Genomic DNA, 18,613 nt, shown 5'->3' on the forward strand with positions numbered 1-18,613 from the left:
CTCAGATTTTGTGTGTGTGGCAGTTATCAAGCTCCTTTAAGTGGAATAGTAATGTCTGTGTTTTTCATGATATTGATGTTTTTAAAGAATATAGAACTAGGCCTCCTGGTGCTTACCACAGGCTGTGTGCTTACACTGACTGTACAGAAATAGGAGGCAGAGTGAGTAAACTCACCCCATATACACCTCAGCTCAAGCTCTTTGCCCGGTCTGTATTGTGAATGGGGAGACATTGAGAAAAAAAAAAGAAAATAGAACTAGTTATTTTGTAGAAAGTCTCTTAATACAGTATGTCTGATGCTTTCTCATAATTAGAGTTAGAATATGCACTTTTTTGGCAAGAATACCACAGAAGTGATGTTGTATTCTTATTACAACACGCCAAGTGGCAGATGATGTGATTACTGATGTGGTTAACTTTGATTGGTTAAGGTGTCTACTAGGTTTTGTAACATACCAGTTATTTTTAGGGAGGGATACTTGGAGACTCTTTAAATATCCTGTTAATACTCAAACTTTTTTCCACTAGTTCTTTTTTTTGTAAATATGTTTTTATTGATTTCCGAGAAGAAGGGAGAGGGAGAGATAGAAACATCAATGATGAGAGAGAATCATTGATTGGCTGCCTCCTACACGCCCCCTACTGGGGATTGAGCCCACAACCTGGACATGTGCCTTTGGCCGGAATGGAACCTGGGATCCTTCAGTCTGCAGGCATACGCTCTATCCACTGAGCCAAACCGGCGTGATCTGTCCACTATTTTAACATCCATCGATGATTATTTTCTGAATCTGTTGTGAAGATTGGCAAATGGTGATTTTCTAATCCAGTTATTTTTGTTTTCATTTATTAGTTGGATTTCTACTGTAAGGAAAATCTTTCTATTTGTTTGTTTGTGTTTATCTACACCTGTGTAGACATAGTTTTGTTTTATTTTCAATGCTTTAAAATCCTTTACTGTTATTTTTTATGTGGATGCCCAAGTTGATTCAGATTTAGCCAGTGGGAACCCTTCATGCTAATTTCAGTACCCTTTTTTAAAAAAAAATTTACGATATTAGATGTGAATATATTTGAAATTGGGTATTTTTTAGAGCAGTTTTAGGTTCACACTAAAAGTTCCTCTGCCTTTTAAAAACTCCTCATCATTTCTTTGAGAACTGATGGTATTTTAAAAAATGTTTCCTGTGTATTAATGACTAAACAACTTTGTTAAGAAGCAGATTAAAAAAAATAGACTTAATTTTTTTAAAAAAATATATTTTATTGATTTTTTACAGAGAGGAAGGGAGAGAGAGAGTTAGAAACATCGATGAGAGAGAAACATCGATCAGCTGCCTCCTGCACATCTCCTACTGGGGGTATGCCCGCAACGAAGGTACATGCCCTTGACCGGAATCGAACCTGGGACCTTTCAGTCCTCAGGCCGACGCTCTATCCACTGAGCCAAACCGGTTTCGGCAAGACTTAAGTTTGTATAGCTTCGGTTCATAGCAAAATTGAGCAGAAAGTAGAGTTCTCATATCTCTCATCCCCACACGTGCATAACCGCTCCGACTACCAGCATCCGAAGCAGAGCGGTACGTTTGTTATAAGGGATGGCTCTTCCTCGGCACATCTGCATCCACCAGAGTTCTTGGTGGTGTGCATTGACAGGTGTGTAATGACAGGTAACCACTGTTACCATGTCATGGAAGAGTTTCACTACCCTAAAAATCCTCTGTGCTCTGCCTAGTCATCCTTCCCTCAATCCTAACATCAGCTGTTCTTCTTACTGTCTCCATAGCTTGCCTCTTCTAGAATGTCATATAGTTGGAATAAGAGTTATATAAGTACTTCAGATTGGCTTCTTTTGCTTAGTAGTATGCATTTAAGGTTCCTCCATGTCTTTTCATGGCTTGATAGCTCATTTCCTGTTAGTACTGAGTGGTATTTAATTGTTTGACTCTACCGCAGGTTACTTATCCATTCACCTACTGAAGGACATCTTGGTTGCTTGCAAGTAAAGGCAATTATGGGTAAAGCTGCTGTAAATATCTGTGTGCAGGCTTTTGTGTGGATATAATTTTTCAACCCCTTTGGGTAAACACCAAGATGCACAGTTGCTGGGTCTTATGGTAAGAAAGAGCATGCTTAGTTTTGTAAGAAACTGCCAAACTCTCTTTCTAAACGGCTGTACCATTTGCATCCCCACCAGCAGTGAGTGAGAGTACCTGCTCCACATCCCTTGTCAGCATTTGGTGTCGTCAGGGTTCTGGCTTTTGGTCATTCTAGTAGGTGTGGAGTGGTGTCTCATTGCTGTTTAGTTTGCAGTTCCCTACTGACATAAGATAGTGAGCATTTTCTCATGACTGCTTGCCATCTGTATATGTTCATTGGTGAGGTGTCTGTTCAGGTCTTTTACCCATGTTCTAATTGGATTGTTTGTTTTCTTATTGTTGAGTTTCAAGAGTTCTTTGTATACTCAGGATAACAGTCTTTTATCAGATTTGTCTTTTGCATATTGCATATATTTTTTCCTATTCTCTGGCTTTTTTTTGACATTCTTTATACAGTGTGTTTTGCAAAGCAGTTTTAATTTTAACCGATCCAGCCTATCAATCACTTCTTTCATGGTTGTGCCTTTGGTACTTTATTTAAAAAGACATTGCCATAGCCAAGGTTATATAGATTTTCTTTTTATTTTCTAGGAATTTTATAGTTCTGCATTTACATTAGGTATGTGCTTAATTAATACACACACACACACACACACACACACACACATATTCAGAGAGGAAGGGAGAGGAAGAGAGAGAGATAGAAACATCAATGATGAGAGAGAATTATTGATTGGCCGTCTCCCACACGCTCCCCACCCGGGATGGAGCCCACAGCCTGAGCATGTGTCTTGACCGTGACTTCCTGGTTCATAGGTTGATGTTCAACCACTGAGCCATGCTGGCCAGGCTGTGCTTGATTTTATTTTTTGAAGGGTGTGAGGTCTGTGTCTAGAGCCTTTTTTTTTTTAATGCATGTGTAGTTATTCAGCACCGCTTTTTGAAAAGACTATCTTTTCCCCATCATATTGCCTTTACTGCTTTCCAAGATCTGTTGACTCTATGTATGTGAGCCTGTTTCTGGGCTCTCTGTTCTACTCCATTGACTTATTTGTCTGTTCTTTTATCAGTATTCCAGTCTTGATTACTTTCTATATATATAAAAGGCTAATATGCAAAGTGTCCCCTTGGGAGTTTGACCAGGAGACTGGGAGTTTGATCAGACGCTATGACGTCCACTGATCATCAGGGGGCGGTGCGGAATGAGGGAAAGCTCTGGCCGGCAGCTGGCATCCAGGGAAGAAGGCCCTGGCCAGCAGCTGGAAGGCCCTGATTGCCAACCAGGCCTAGGGACCCTACTCATGCACGAATTTCATGCACCGAGCCTCTAGTAGCTTTATATTAAGTCTTGATGTCAGGGTAGCCAGTCCTCTTTTATTTTTTCCTTCAGTACTCTGTTGGCTATTCTGAGTCTTACACTTCACTATATAAACTTTAGAATTAGTTTGTTGATAAATAACTTGCTGGGATTTTGATTGGGATTGCATTGAATCTTTTGATCAATTTGGGAAGAACTGAGATTTTGACAATATTGTCTTCCTATCCATGAACATGGAATGTCTCTTTAGTTCTTTGATTTCTTTCATTAGTGTTTTGGAGTTTGTATATATTTTGTTAGAGTTAGTCTTAAGTGTTTCAAATTTTGAGGTTGCGAATGTTAATGTTTTTAATTTCATATTCCATTGCTGGTATATGAAATTAATTAATTTCTGTATATTAACCTTGTATCCTGTAAACTTGCTGTAATCTACACCTGTTAGCTCTAGGAATTTTTTTTTTTTTTAAATTCATGAATGAGTGTTGGATTTTGTCAAATGCCTTTTCTGCATGTGTTTATGTGTGGGTTTTTTTTTGGGGGGGGGGGCGTTGTGTCCTGCTGATCAGATGGATTACATTACTGATTTTTAAACATTGAACGAGCCTTGCATATCTGGGATAAACTCTACTTGGTTGTGGTATATAATTCTTTTTATACATTGTTGGGTTAGATTTACTAATATTTTGTTGAGGATTTTTGCATCTGTGTTTATGAGAGGCATTGCAAAGACAGATTTTATTACGTCAGTTTAAGTCTGTTTTAGGTTTTCTGAAGTGTGATTCATCTGTGCAAGTTTAGGGTGAAAGAAACTTTGATTCATATTTTGACATATTTCCTCTCTTTTGTGAATTGTACCTGTGAGTTCGTGAAAGAAGCTATATTCTTAAGTTTCCAAATGTTTTAACATTGCTTCTCAAACAGTTCTGAGTAGCATCTTCACAATATCCCTGCGCCTTTTCCAGCCTTAGCAACCTAAGCCTTAGTTTTTAGTCTAGAACAGCATTTGTTACCTTCCTGGTTTAAAAAACTTTTCATTATGAAAAATTATATGCATATAGAGAGATGAGCAGAATTAAATCTCATGTGCCTGTCCCCAGGGTTTGCATAGGTAACCATCTCATGAGTGCTGTGGCTTGTCATCTAGCTGTTAGTGGCAACCACTGTCCACTGAGGTCCTGCCACAGGAGTGGGTCCCATCCCCTAGAATTCCTTCCTTTTGCCTGAGTTGCCCAAACCTCTACTCTCCTTTCTTCAGGCCACTCGGTGTAGTCTCTTCAATGGCTCACATTCCATGCCAGAAGCCCCGAGCCAGAAGTTTTGAAAGCTTGGCAGCCTGATTGAAACTGAGGGGAGGGCATGGTACAGGGCACACACCGTGTTCAGAACTCAGCTAGCTCCAAGAGGAAAGACAGTCAGTGTCAGCTGTCACTAGAAGTGTGATTGCTCGGACTTGAAAAAAACTTCATGAGAGAGATGAGCCTTGAACCGCGCCTCACAGGACGGGCAGTACTTGTGTTTCTCAGGTGGTGCTAGAGCAGCGGTCGCCAACCTTTCAGCCCGCGGACCACCGGTTGGCGACCGCTGCCTTGAAGTGTGTATTATTGGGGGGGTTGTGCATGAGGCTGGGGTATGTGTGTTCTGTTTGGGCACATGGGGAGGGGAGAGCTCAGGAAGTCTTGTTCTTGGGAGACTGATGCTGAAGACGTGACCTGGATGCATTTAGAAAGGGAAGGCGCTTAGGAGGTCTTAGAAGAGGGAGTCTGACCTGGCTGAGGCAGGGGTGATGCAGTTGGGAGGGGAAGAAAAGAACTGGACAGAGACCGCTACAGAGAGCATGCGGGGCATACAGAGGCACAATTTCAGATGATTTTGCATTTATGCTGGTGCAAGGGCATTGATGGTGTCCTCAGTGGGGACTGGGGAAGTCAGGGTAGGAGTTTGTTGTCAGAGGAAGATAAGAGGTTTACTGTAGGATGTGGGAAGCGATTGGAGCCCTGGAATGAGGTCAGATTGTAGAGAGAGGCTTCAGCGTATCAACAGTCTCAGGGTCTCGCTCAAGACCAGTTATTTATTCAGCCGACTGTTGTGAGGAAGATAGTGATGTAGAAAGATGCTGAGGAGAAAAGAGGACATAACTGGAATTTTTGGCATAAGAGTTAAGTAGTACTTCATATAAATATTATAATTCACAATTAATTACCTTGCAATATTTTAGCAGAACATGGAAATTCAACATGTTTGGAATATCCTTTTAGTTTTTAGCTTCATCTGTATTCCCCTAAGATGCTTTTTGAGCATTTGTAAGTCTCTACAGGTTTATATTAATACTTCTGTCAACGATTCTATTAACAGATATTTATATTACTAAATATAGACTTGTATTACTAAAGCTAATTTAGAACCTTAAAGACTGATATTAGTCCTTTCTTTGGATACTTTATCATCTGAAACTGGCGGCTGAGCTTCTCTGTCTGTTTCTTAAGGAGTTTGTACTTGAGGATTGTTCCCTTCTACGGTTCCTTCACAGGCTCTCAGTAGGTGGGGGAATTTGTAGTATAGACTTCAGTGTAGATATGTCTTCTGCAGTGTTTAAGTAGAGCTTCACAAATATGGCTTAATTAATTTGTTATTAAGCATGACAGTATAAAAGGTGTTCAATTACTAGCCCCTCCTTCCCCCCAGCCACTAACCCATATATCCATAATCGTGTGCTTTTATTATTATTTGAACTGGGAAGGGTATGATCCAAAGCAGTTAGGAATTTGTACTGGACATGGTTGATGTGCTTGGAGACATGTGGTAGAGCTTGATGCACAAATGGATTCATGGCCTTTGTTTTACAGGATGGGAACTGCTGCAGTTGCCTTTGAACCAAGGAATATGTTTTAAGGGTAGCAGTTGTGTCTGGTTCCCCTTAAATAAGGTCCAGATTATGCAGATTTTATTGCTGCTTAATTGTACCAATTAATTGAAGTATCATTCATTGGATAGCACAGGAAGTCTATGTTAATGTAAAATCAGACTTGAAAATTAAATTTACTTGGACATCTGACTATATCTTAATAACTTAAAAGATATTTAATAACGGTGTTGTTTTTCAGTGTGTAATACTTACAGAGCTGGTTGCTTTTAAAAAAGATTTTATGTCCTTTTAGGGATGTTGACATCTGGAAGAAAAAAATGTAGTGTTAATTTCATCTCAGTAATGCAGAATCACATAGTTGAGCTGTTGTTATCTTTCCTCTTACATTCCATTTACTGATTGCCACCGAAATAAATGGCTCTCCCAGATAATCCTCTCCAGTGAATTTTAGCTTTCTGTTACCAAAAGCAGTATTTCTCCAAAGTTCCAACTTCCCGTAGAGTGGACATTGTATCTGTCATTGTCTAATATAAATATAACGCCCTGATCCTGAGCCTTGAGGTTGGCTTTGGTTTTGCTTAGTTACTGGGTATTTTGGAAGGTAGGCTATTTACCAGGCATGTCTGACACGGATGCTTCAATTTTTTATGCCAAACTTCCTTGTCAGACATGGACCTTTCAATATGCTGTGCGGGCACCTCTGTGCCCCAAAGAGTAGCTAAGATAATAATGTAAGGTAAGCTGTTTAGTTGAGCCTACAGACATGTCAAAGTAAGGAGTAGTCAAAGGATGCATGGATTTTTGAATGTGAATATTGTAAATGAAATAGTGAAATGACTTAGAGTATCCCTGTCATTTGTCTTGTCATGTAAGTTTCTACTTGTTCATTTTAACTTCCAATAGCATGAGCAAGAAATTAATTTTTTCCCCGAGAAACTAAAGGAAGAAAATACCTAATTAATATGAAAATTGCCATTAAATCTCAATTGTCCATTTTAGGGATACTTACATGATTCTAGTTTTCTGACTTTCAAAACACTTGTCACATCATGTGTAATCAGTGTGTACAAACTAAATTTAAAACTCTAAGCAAGGCAAATATAAACTAGCGGGGCCAGGGAACAATACCGTTGCTGAAGAAGAAAACCTTCGAAACTACTAGTAAATATAAGCAAATTATTGTTTTGTGTTTTTTATTTTATTTTATTTTATTTTTATTTTTTTTTTAAATATTTTATTGATTTTTTACAGAGAGGAAGGGAGAGAGATAGAGAGCTAGAAACATCGATGAGAGAGAAACATTGATCAGCCGCCTCATGCACACTCCCCACTGGAGATGTGCCCGCAACCCAGGTACATGGCCTTGACCGGAATCGAACCCGGGACCCCTCGGTCCCCAGGCCGACGCTCTATCCACTGAGCCAAACCGGTTTCGGCTGTGTTTGTTTTTTACTTACTTGGTTTATAGCAGTTTCCCCCCTTCAGTAATAACAAGCATTGCAGGTGGGAATTGACTAGCACTACTGAGTTAATATTAATGTGCATTTAGTGCTCATCCGTTTAAGGTTTCATAGAAAAATTTCTTTCCATTGTCTAATTTGACCAGCCCAACCAGCTACTTTTATTGCTGTGTTAAATTAAAATTCTAAATATAGTAGTTCATTATTAAAAGAAATGAGCAGGAGTAAAATAGAGAATTGATTAAAATAAAGCCTTTTTAAAATATTTTGGATAAAGTAGGAGGCTTCAAGGGAAATTGAGTTTTGGTCTCCTTTACAGGATCAGAGCTGTTCACAGTCAGACAGGATCTCCCGAGGGAGACTGAATCTTGTCTTTGGTCTGACTCATAACCCGTACTTTTATTCTAACTAATCCTGTGCAAGGTGGAGGTCATAGCATGAAAACTAAAGTCTTAGTAAGTGGTTTTTATTTTAGCTATTAAATGGTAGCCTTTCGTGTAGAGAGTTTGTCCTCTTACCGGTTCCTACTGCACAGGGCGTGAGGGCGTGGCGAGTGGGGGCACTTGTCAAGTGGAAGATGGAGCCTCCAGGTTCAGGAAACACCCAAGAAAGTGTCTGGAAGAGCGCCCTTACCCTCTCTAGGGTTTCTCTTACTTTTCTGGTTAAAAGTAGGTGGAGCGACATTCATTTAGTTGAGAAGGGATTTAAGAAAACGGAAAGGCTGGCTCTAGTGGCCAATGCCTACATTCAAACCATTAAAAAAAAAAAGTTATGATTCAATTTGTCTTTTAAGTTGCATCATTCATAAATTAGTTATCATTAAATAGTGAAGTCTTCATTTTAGTGTAGTTTTAGGCCCAGTGTTGAATCCTAGTAAACTGTAATAGTGAATATGTTTTGAATATGAATTGAATTTTCAGTGTATTTCAAATACTGAATATTTTGAGTATGAGTATTCAAAATTATATTGGAGTGATATGCTTGTAGTCATCTCGGCGACATTCCGTCGATTTCATTGTCTCACGTATAGGTGATCTGCGCTTTTTATTTATTGTTTCAGACAGAACTAGGTTGTGAGGATATGTAGGCTATCAAGCAACTTTTTCTCTATCTCATTGTTACTTGGTTAATTGTAAGGATTGCTCCTCAACATCTTTCCTTTTTTCCTGTGCTTATTAAGAGCAGTGGATAATTAGCACTTTCCGCTGTTTTTCTCCCTTAGCAAGAATAAGAGAATTGACTTTGATCTTCTGAATTCTTTAGTAAATCAAGCATTATGATGCTACACCTAGAGAGCATACTAATCTGTGTTGTTCGTGATTTGAGAATGGCTATGTGTTTAAGATTCTTGGTTTGTGTTCCTTTCCCTCCCTTTGAGTCTTCGAACTGTTGGTTCCTTTTCTAACTTGATGGCGATTACTGGCTGACATGAAACGTTTCTGTTAGTGGCTTCCCTGCTTTAGGCTCCCTCCCTCCTACAGCACACTCTTAGTTTCTCCTCTTTCTTGCATTCTGAAATACAATTTCATTAAATCCTGAGAGAGCTAAGGTTTTTCTTTGGGAATTTATCTCCAGTGCCTGAAATTAAAAAAAGAAACTAGGATAGTTCACTATGAAATCTTACATGCATCTTTGGAAAAATTTGTATTTTGTAAATGAAAGCACACTTTTATGTTGGGGGCATATATTCAGAGGTGGAATTATGTCGTTATTGTTTTAATAACCATGTCCTAATTATTTATAGCTTCCTGCTTGACATAACTCACTTCAAGAAGTGCACAATGTCAGAACGTGGAATTAAGTGGGCTTGTGAATATTGTACGTATGAAAACTGGCCGTCTGCAATCAAGTGCACTATGTGTCGCGCCCAGAGACCTAGTGGAACTATTATCACAGAAGATCCATTCAAAAGCGGTTCCAGTGATGTTGGTCGAGATTGGGATCCTTCCAGCACCGAAGGAGGAAGTAGTCCTTTGATATGCCCAGACTCTAGTGCAAGACCAAGGGTTAAGTCTTCGTACAGCATGGAGAATGCAAATAAATGGTCATGCCACATGTGCACGTATTTGAACTGGCCAAGAGCAATCAGATGTACCCAGTGCTTATCCCAGCGCAGGACCAGGAGTCCCACAGAGTCTCCTCAATCCTCAGGATCTGGCTCCAGACCAGTTGCTTTTTCTGTTGATCCTTGCGAGGAATACAATGACAGAAATAAACTGAACACAAGGACCCAGCATTGGACTTGTTCTATTTGCACATACGAAAACTGGGCCAAGGCTAAAAAGTGTGTTGTTTGCGATCATCCCAGACCTAATAATATTGAAGCGATAGAGTTGGCAGAGACTGAAGAGGCTTCTTCAATAATAAATGAGCAGGACAGGGCTCGGTGGAGGGGAAGCTGCAGCAGCAGCAACAGCCAAAGAAGGTCGCCTCCCACCACGAAGCGGGACTCCGACGTGCAGATGGATTTCCAGAGGATTGAGTTGGCGGGCGCTGTGGGCAGCAAGGAGGAGCTTGAAGTGGACTTCAAAAAACTAAAGCAAATTAAGAACAGGATGAAAAAGACCGATTGGCTGTTCCTCAATGCTTGTGTGGGTAAGTTTTTGCATTTTATTGAATGGGATGGGAAAAGATACTGACAGTGACATGAAAGATATAAGCAGGGTCAATATTACTTAGCATTTAGTTCATTCAGCATGATCTTGTTATAACTTTGTCCGAAATTGCCTCCGTTTCATTGTGTATGTGTCTCCATCAGTAGGGAGCAAAACTTCTAAGTTAAAGTGTTCTACACATCAGTAGTAAAATACATACCTGGGGTTGCAAACGGCTGCTCGATGCACTGGAAGGAGCTGGGGCTGAGGAACACAGCTGCTGCTTCCGTGTGGTAAACAGTGCGAGCACCTTGTGATGGTGGAGCTGTAGTCAGATGTTAAAAATATCACAAAAATGTATGACTCCGAGAAGTTGCACAAACATAATAATGCTGACCTTGAAAATATGATGTCAGTTTAACATGACTGTCATGCAGTCAGTACTTACAGACTCTATGAAACTTGATTGCACAATGCCAGCTGGTTCCGCAGGTCAGTCATGATTTGCGTGTTTTGTGGTTGTAGTGCTTTTCTAAGGAAGTTCTGGATATCGGTCCCAGTTACTGGCTCAGAGCTGTTAAAGGGTAGACATGTTGTAAGTTAATTATTTGTGATATAATTTCACAAAAGCAGTTGACTCTTCCATGTTTTCTTTTTCCTTTATTTTTTAAATCCTCACTGAGGATATGTTTATTGATTTAGTGAGTGAGAGAGAGAGAGAGAGAAACATTGATGTGAGGAACATCAATCGGTTGCCTCCTGTATGCACCTCGACCGGGGATTGAACCCACAACCAAGGTATGTGCCCTGACCAGGAATCGAACCTGCACCCTTTTGGTATATGGGAAGATGCTCAATCAGCTGAGCCACATTTTTTCTTTTCTTTTGTTTTGAGAAATTTGATTTTGAATATTTGGATGGGGTGCTTTACATTGATACTCAGTTTTGTAAAGGAAATGTTGAGTACCTACTAAAGGTAAACATCTTGTGGAACAATAGTTAAGCTTCAAACATGGCTTATCTGTATATATATTTTCCCCAGTATTAATTTCTCTCATTTATCCCCCTGAATATAGTCCCAAGAATACAGAAGCCATAACTATATGAAACCTGCAAGTCCTAAGAGGAAATTTACAAAAAAAAATCTGAGTTTTTTGTTTTAGTTTTGCCCTGGCAAAAAGAATGTCTTGCAGATGAGCCCTCTGAACACCAAACCCAGCAGGCACTTGTGACGTAGCCCCACATCCCTGCCCTGAGGACCAGGAGGGAAGCTCCTTCAGCTTCTACCTGTGTGGTCCCAGTTCATCCTGGGGTTTTCTGCTCCCTCCCTGAGTTGGGCCAACACAGAGAGTGGTTGTCTTTTTTTTTTTTTAAATAATACAAAAGGGTTTTAATTATTTATTTTAAGAAGTTTTTTTAATTAGGGTTTTTTTTAAAAAAATTATTTTTTTTAAACATATTTTTATTGATTTCAGAGAGGAAGGGAGAGGGAGAGAAACATCAGTGATGAGAGAGAATCATGGATTGGCTGCCTCCTGCACGCCCCACACTGGGGATCAAGCCCACAACTCAGGCATGTGCCCTTGACCGGAATCAACCCAGGATCCTTCAGTCCGTAGGTCAACACTTTATCCACTTGAGCCAAACTGGCTAGGGCAAAAGGGTCTTACTTATTTTTAATTTTTAAAATTGAGGTCATATTCACATAGCAAAATCCACCATTTTGAAAGTGAACAATTTAGTGGCATTTAGTGCATTCACAGTGTTGTGCAGCCACCACCTTTATCTGGTTCTGAAATACTTTCATCACCCCAAAAGGAAGCCCTGTACCGGTTAAGCAGTTACTTCATATCCCCTTCCCCCTCCTTCCTGGTAACCAACAGTGCTTGCTTTTTCTGTGGATTTACCCATCCTGGGTAGTCCATGTAAATGGGCTCTTAGGCGATGTGACCTTTCGTATCTAGGCATGCTTGTCTTTTAGTTTAGCTGCATGCCTTTTGGAACACTTTTAAAAACACTTTTGCAAGCAGTAGAGTACTATGCATATGTTTACTACAAGGTGGTGTTACAGTGCACATGAGTTTATAGATGGAAATGAACTACATCACAGTGATTCTTAACCTCCTCTGGGCCATAGACTTCTCTGGGAGTCAGGTGCATCGCTTCTTCAGGTTAGTGGGTCTCAGCATGAGAACGCCTGCTTTCAAGTGTTTTCTCTCCTTGAAACACAAGTTAGACCAACAAGTATTACCTTGCCCTTATGGCTGTTATTTCTGTCTTATGACTACTCTGTCTTCTTGCTGCTACCTTTTATTTCTTTACATATATTTTTTCTTTTCTTCTTTTTTTAAAAAAAAATATTTTTATTGATTTCAGAGAGGAAGGGAGGGAGAGAGAGATAGAAACATCAATGATGAGAGAGAATCACTGATGGGCTGCCCCCTGCTTGCCCCACACTGGGGATGGAGCCCGCAACTCGGGCCTGTGCCCTGATCGGGAATCGAACCTTGACCTCCTGGTTCATAGGTAGAGGCTCAACCACTGAGCCACGCCATTCTTCTTCTGAACAAACATCCTTGTACCTCTTCAAATTCTAAGAGCTCTGAGCTCATTTTAAAGGTGGAATAAAAACTACTACCAGCATGACCAGTAGTGGATCTGGTCTTGTTTTATTTACAAATCAGTTCCTTTGTGGTTAAGTTCTGTTCCCACCCATTCCAGAGTTGCTAGGTGCTTAGGGCCACAGATTGACTGTGCTTGGTTTCGGTAATGTGGAGTCTGTCTTTCCCGTCAGGAGATAGTTTTGACTGTTCACTGCACAACATGGCTCCCAACTGTTGTACGCAAGATTATGGTCCTGTTTTTATTGGGCAGTCATGTCCTGTTCTCTGTAATATGCTAAAAGCATTATTCCGTGTTTATATTTTGTTGGGTTAATTAACAGAAGTTCACATTTACTGAAATTTAATCTTTACTTGTCTGCTGGCCTCATGTTCTCCAGGTTTCATTAGGTATGTTGTATTATGGCTTGCTGATGTGCATTTAAAAGAATCATTTCAGCACTCGCTTCGGCAGCACATGTACTAAAAAAAAAATCTCCAAAGTAGGTACACTAAGTCTAAAATGTATACTTATGACACAAGTGACACTAAGTAATAAGAAACTGGAAAATAAAAACAGCCTCAGGCCAGCTTGGTAGTGGGGGGGGAATAGGAAGGAGAAGGTTGTTGTTGAGGAGGTCAAAGTAAACAGAGCCGCAGCTGCGAGGATCTGTCACGTGACTGGTGGGTGTAAGTTTCACGGCGGTGAAAGGAGTACTGTTACTTGAACTTTTTAAGAACATTTGATACCAAGGCAGCCAGATAAATAGTCTACATGAAGCTGATCGCTAGGTCCCAAGGTAGCCTGTCACCTGCTACTGTTTCCCGGCATCCCATAGGCCATAATATTTGAACTTGATTTTTAGTGTGGCATTTCTGTAGTTCTTGGTTTGTTTTCTTTGCTTGTGTTTGCCTGTTTTCAAGTTGGTATACCACAGCTGTTTGCACAATCAACTTTCTATCTTTAAAATTTTTTCTGCCCTATGGAATTGCTTTGTGCTAATTACCATTTCTGAGTTGCAAGCCCAGTAGCAGATGTGTGTTCTAATATTTAATTTTTGGAGATCATCTTTTTGGGAATTTAGAGAGGAAGCTAATGAAATTGTTCACTGTTCTGATAGATTTAAGTTATGGTTATTTTTTAGTTTTCTGAAAAGGACTTTACATTTTATTTTTCATTACAGTTTACATTCAGTATTATTTTGTGTTGGTTTCAAGTGTACAGCATAGTGATCAGACAGTGATACGCTTTACAGAGTGTCTCCCTGTCATTTTCAGTTCCCAGTGGCTAAGTGCTAGGTTTCCTCTAGGCCAGTGGGCCGGTCTGTGTGATGAGGACTGTGACTGTGCCCTCCTGGAAGACATTCTGCTGTTTAGTGCCCTTTTTTCCTTAACACGTGGCTTTTCTTCCTGAATAAAGGCAGAGCTTGAGGAAAAGGTCTTGAGTCTTCGACATTTAAAATGATTAGATTTTAAATTACATTTTTAAAAACAAAAATGGTTTGAGTTAAAATATTCTTTTTTTTTTAAAAATATATTTTATTGATTTTTTACAGAGAGGAAGGGAGAGAGAGATAGAGAGTTAGAAACATCGATGAGCGAGAAACATCGACCAGCTGCCTCCTGCACATCTCCCACTGGGGATGTGCCCGCAACCCAGGTACATGCCCTGGATCGGAATCGAACCTGGGACCATTCAGTCTGCAGGCCGATGCTCTATCCACTGAGCCAAACCGGTTTCGGCTGAGTTAAAATATTCTATAAAAAGCTTGTAATAGAATCCAAAATATACACAGACTCCTGCAGCACATCTGTGGCACTGCCTCCATAAAAGGTAACGGAGTGCTGGCGTGCTGGCAGTGCCTTGTGTGTCCTTGGTTCGCTGTGTGCTGCTCTTCCCTGGGATGTGTGTGTCGCTGTAGAAACTCAGGTCTTGTCCTGGCCCGATGGCTCCGTTGGTTGATCATTGTCCTGTACACCAGAAAGGTTGTGGGTTCGATTCCCAGTCAGGCCACATACCAAAGTTTTGTGTTTGATCTCCGGTCGGGGTGCCTATGGGAGGCAACCTATTGATGTTTCTCTGCCACATCAGTGTTTCTCTCGTTCTCTTTCTTGAAAATCAATTAAAACGTCACCTTGGGTGAGGATGAAAAACAAAACCAAACCTCAGATCTTTTCACTCCATATCCGTCCTGTCCAAGGCTGCTGATGTTACAGGTAACAGAGTTATTTTAGCATCATGAAAGGAGTGTTAGCTTCAGGTACTTGTTGGTTTCTTAGGCTTTCCTCTTGTCATATTGGAACTCCGGCTATAAAAGCGCATTTTATGTCATGGTTTTTAAGCGAATTGTGATAATTCTCAGCAATATAAAGATTCCAGTCTGGGAGCGCACACACATTTTCTTTCCCGCGGCCAGTGCAGCCTGGCTGTTGGAGGAGCTGGGGACTGACTCCTGGGACAAAGGCGCTTTCAGGAGCGGCGTGTCACGGAGAGGCACGCAGTGGCTGAACTAGAAGGCCAGCGACATGCTCTGGCCGCCTCTCATCTGCCTCAGGCAGGACTCCTGGCTTTTAGAAATGATGGAGCGCACAGGCCTGCCAGCGAGTCATGTGTCTCCGGGTGCTGAGGAGGGGAGTGACTGGTGATGCCTGGTTATGCGACACTGACACTTGCATATGCATCATTATTTAGTAAAGGCTGTCGTTTTTAAAAGCACTGTATTACATGAACACTCTGAATTATGAAACCTGGATATATCATTTAAATATTAAATATAAAAAGATGTTTAGACTGCAGAGGACTTTACTGTGGACCATAAAGTAACTTTAATTTTAAACATTTACTGAACTATGCACAGGGCTAAAACATCAAGCAGTTATAGATAGAAGAGTTTATAAAGAAAAGCACGTGTTTCTCTCTTCTCCACCTTCAGCCCTGCTATGCAGAGGCGACCACTTTCCCCATCAACCTTTTATTCCGAGGAGTTCAAACCGGTGGAAAAGTGACACGTCTCATACATGGACACATGCCTTCGACCTCGATTTGACCATTGTTACTGCCTCGCACTTTGCTCTCTCCCTTTCTCCGGCTCTGTCTGTCTTTCCGTGTGAGTTTTTCCTGAACCCTTGGAGAGCTAGCCGCAGATGTCTGGGCATTTTGCCTCTAAGTACTTCTGTGTGTATGTCATTTCTCTACAAAAACAGACATTTCTCTACAAAGCCATACAATGTAATTATCCAGAGAAATTTAATGTTCAAAGTCCATGTTTATTTTCACCAATAGTTACACTAATAGCTACTGCTCCAGTCCCATTCAGCTGAGGGTTATACATGGTATTTAGTTGTTTTATCTCTTTAGTTTCCTGTAAACAGCGCCCCAGGTGTTTTGTTTTCCTTATTTACTCTTTCATGACATTAACATTTTCAGAGTCCAGGCCATTTATTTTACAGAATGATCCTCAATTAGGATATGGTTACATAAAATTTACACATTTTATCTTTTTTGGGGGAGGAAGGAATGCTACATAGGTGGTATTTGAACAGCATTTCTAATATCTCTTAATAATAGCCTTTTATCATTTTTTCTTTTCTTTAAATTTATTTTAATTTTGGTAAAGTATAGGTAACAAAGTTTTCCATCTTGGACATTTTTAAGTGTATGGTGCAGTGGCACAAAATATATTCACACTAGAGGCCCAATGCACAAAATTCGTGCAAGAGTAGGCCTTCCTTCCCCCAGCTGCCTGCACTGGCTTCCCTCCGGCCCGGCTTGTCTGGAATGACGTCCGGTCTAATTAGCATATTACCCTTTTATTGTTATAGATTGTTGTGCACCCGTAATCGCCATCCATCTCCAGATCCCTCTTACAAAATGGAAACACTATCCGTTAACACTCACTCTCCATCTCCCCCGCCCCATTCCCTGGGAACCACCATTCTGTTTTCTGTCTCTGAGAAACTAACTATTCTAGGGACCTCATATAAGTGGAATCGTACAGTATTTGTCCTCTGTGACTAGTTTATTTCATTTAGTGTGATGTCTCAACCTTCATCCATGTTGTAGTATGTGTCAGAACTCCCTTTTTAAGACTGGATAATACTCTATTTTAAGGGAGGGGAGCAGATTACCACCATTATTTTGGGGATATTTATTATTTTAAGCTGGTTATTTTTAAGAAACAGAAGACCCAGAGAGAACCTTTACCTCTCTGTAGCTGCCCCAATAATATAGCTAGAGGGACCTACTGCTCCAGGGGAGCTGTCATCGTATATCAGCGGTTCTCAACCTGTGACCCCTTTGGGGGTCGAACGACCCTTGGGGGGCTGCAGGAGGCAGCTGGTCAGTGGCTCTGTCTCATCATTGATGTTTCTCTCTCTCCCCCTCTCCCTTGCTCTCTATAATCAATACAAATATATTTTAAAAATTTTTTCTCCTGCTATGCTGCTAAGTTATCCTGGCTGAATTTGAAACCAAATTTTACAGGTGAGAAAACCAGTCTCTGCTTTCTTAGGGAGGTACCAGCATTCAGGCCTCGTTTCCCGTGATTTGGGGCATTTACATTTCCACAGCAGTGGGATTGCTAACAACCTGATCAAAGGCAAGGAGGTAAGATCTCCAGAGGATAAGCTGTGTTTGGCATAGTTTGTCATGATTAATAATAGAACATTTAAAAGCCTAATTAGAAACTCTTTTGACTTCCTGTCATTGACTCTCATATTTATTTCTACAGAGGATGTTTTCATAATGGAGTGAGTTTATGGAATGAGTTGAGTAGAAGCTCATCTTGATATAGTATAGATTAGTTTAAATTAAGGATTTATTTCCAATTGTGATTCTCATCTCTTGGCCTTTTGAAAGGGTTATGACTTTATAGCACTATTGTGGGAATAGAAATGGAAGATTTTAACTTGTTGCCATTGGTTAGTGTATGAAAAATACATCTAGAGGTGATTTGTTTTGTCTGCTCAAACTATTTTTGGGATTGTCACGGAGCTTGCACCTACTTGAAGGTACACTTAAAACTATTGCCCTGACTGGTTTGGCTCAGAGGATAGAGCTTTGGCCTGCGGACTGAAGGGTCCCGGGTTCGATTCCAGTCGGGGGCATGTACCTTGGTTGCGGGTACATGGGGGGGGGGTGTGTGTGTGCAGGAGGCAGCTGATCGATGTTTCTCTCTCATCGATGTTTCTAAGTCTCTATCCCTCTCCTTTCCTCACTGTAAAAAATCAATAAAATATATATAAAAAAAACACACACACAAAAAAACTATTGCTCGTTTTATTTACAAAGCAGCTCCTGGTTAAGCCGGTTTGGCTTATTGGAGGGCATTGGCCTGCGGACTGAAGCGTCCCGAGTTACGCTCTGGTCAAGGGCATGCACCTCGGTTGCAGGCTGGATCTTAGCCCTGGTCGGGTGCGTGCAGGAGGCAACCAAACCATGTGTCTCTCTCACATTGATGTTTCTCCCTCTCTGTCTCTTCTGCTCCCTTCCACTCTCTCTAAAAATCAATGGAAAAATATCCTCAAGTGAGGATTAACCAAAAGGAAAAAAAAAAAAAGGAAAGAGATTAAACCAAGTTCCTGATGGAACTATAGCCAGATAGTTAGGAGTGTAAAGAAAAGGCATTCAGGGTGGTCTAGTTTCCTTTTAATATGCAGAACCAGCCAGTGAGTTAAAC

The 18,613-nt window shown here is 40.6% G+C and overlaps 1 protein-coding gene and 1 non-coding gene across 2 annotated transcripts in view; both read left to right on the forward strand.

The window, feature by feature from the left end:
* ZRANB1 (zinc finger RANBP2-type containing 1) overlaps window positions 1–18,613 on the forward strand; it is a 44,813-nt gene that overhangs the window by 7,619 nt on the left and 18,581 nt on the right. Inside the window, exon 2 of the mRNA XM_070432078.1 lies at window positions 9,486–10,336. Coding sequence (XP_070288179.1) covers window positions 9,523–10,336 — 814 coding nt within the window. The 5' untranslated portion in view covers window positions 9,486–9,522. The remainder of the gene's footprint in view (window positions 1–9,485; window positions 10,337–18,613) is intronic.
* On the forward strand, window positions 100–235 carry LOC139022227 (small nucleolar RNA SNORA51). Its single transcript, XR_011473616.1, has one exon. It is a non-coding gene; the product is annotated as a small nucleolar RNA SNORA51 (small nucleolar RNA).

This window comes from Myotis yumanensis, unplaced genomic scaffold, assembly GCF_028538775.1.
Source record: "Myotis yumanensis isolate MYYU_CA2020_CCGP unplaced genomic scaffold, mMyoYum1.0.hap1 SCAF_13, whole genome shotgun sequence".
NCBI classification, from domain to species: Eukaryota; Metazoa; Chordata; class Mammalia; order Chiroptera; family Vespertilionidae; genus Myotis; species Myotis yumanensis.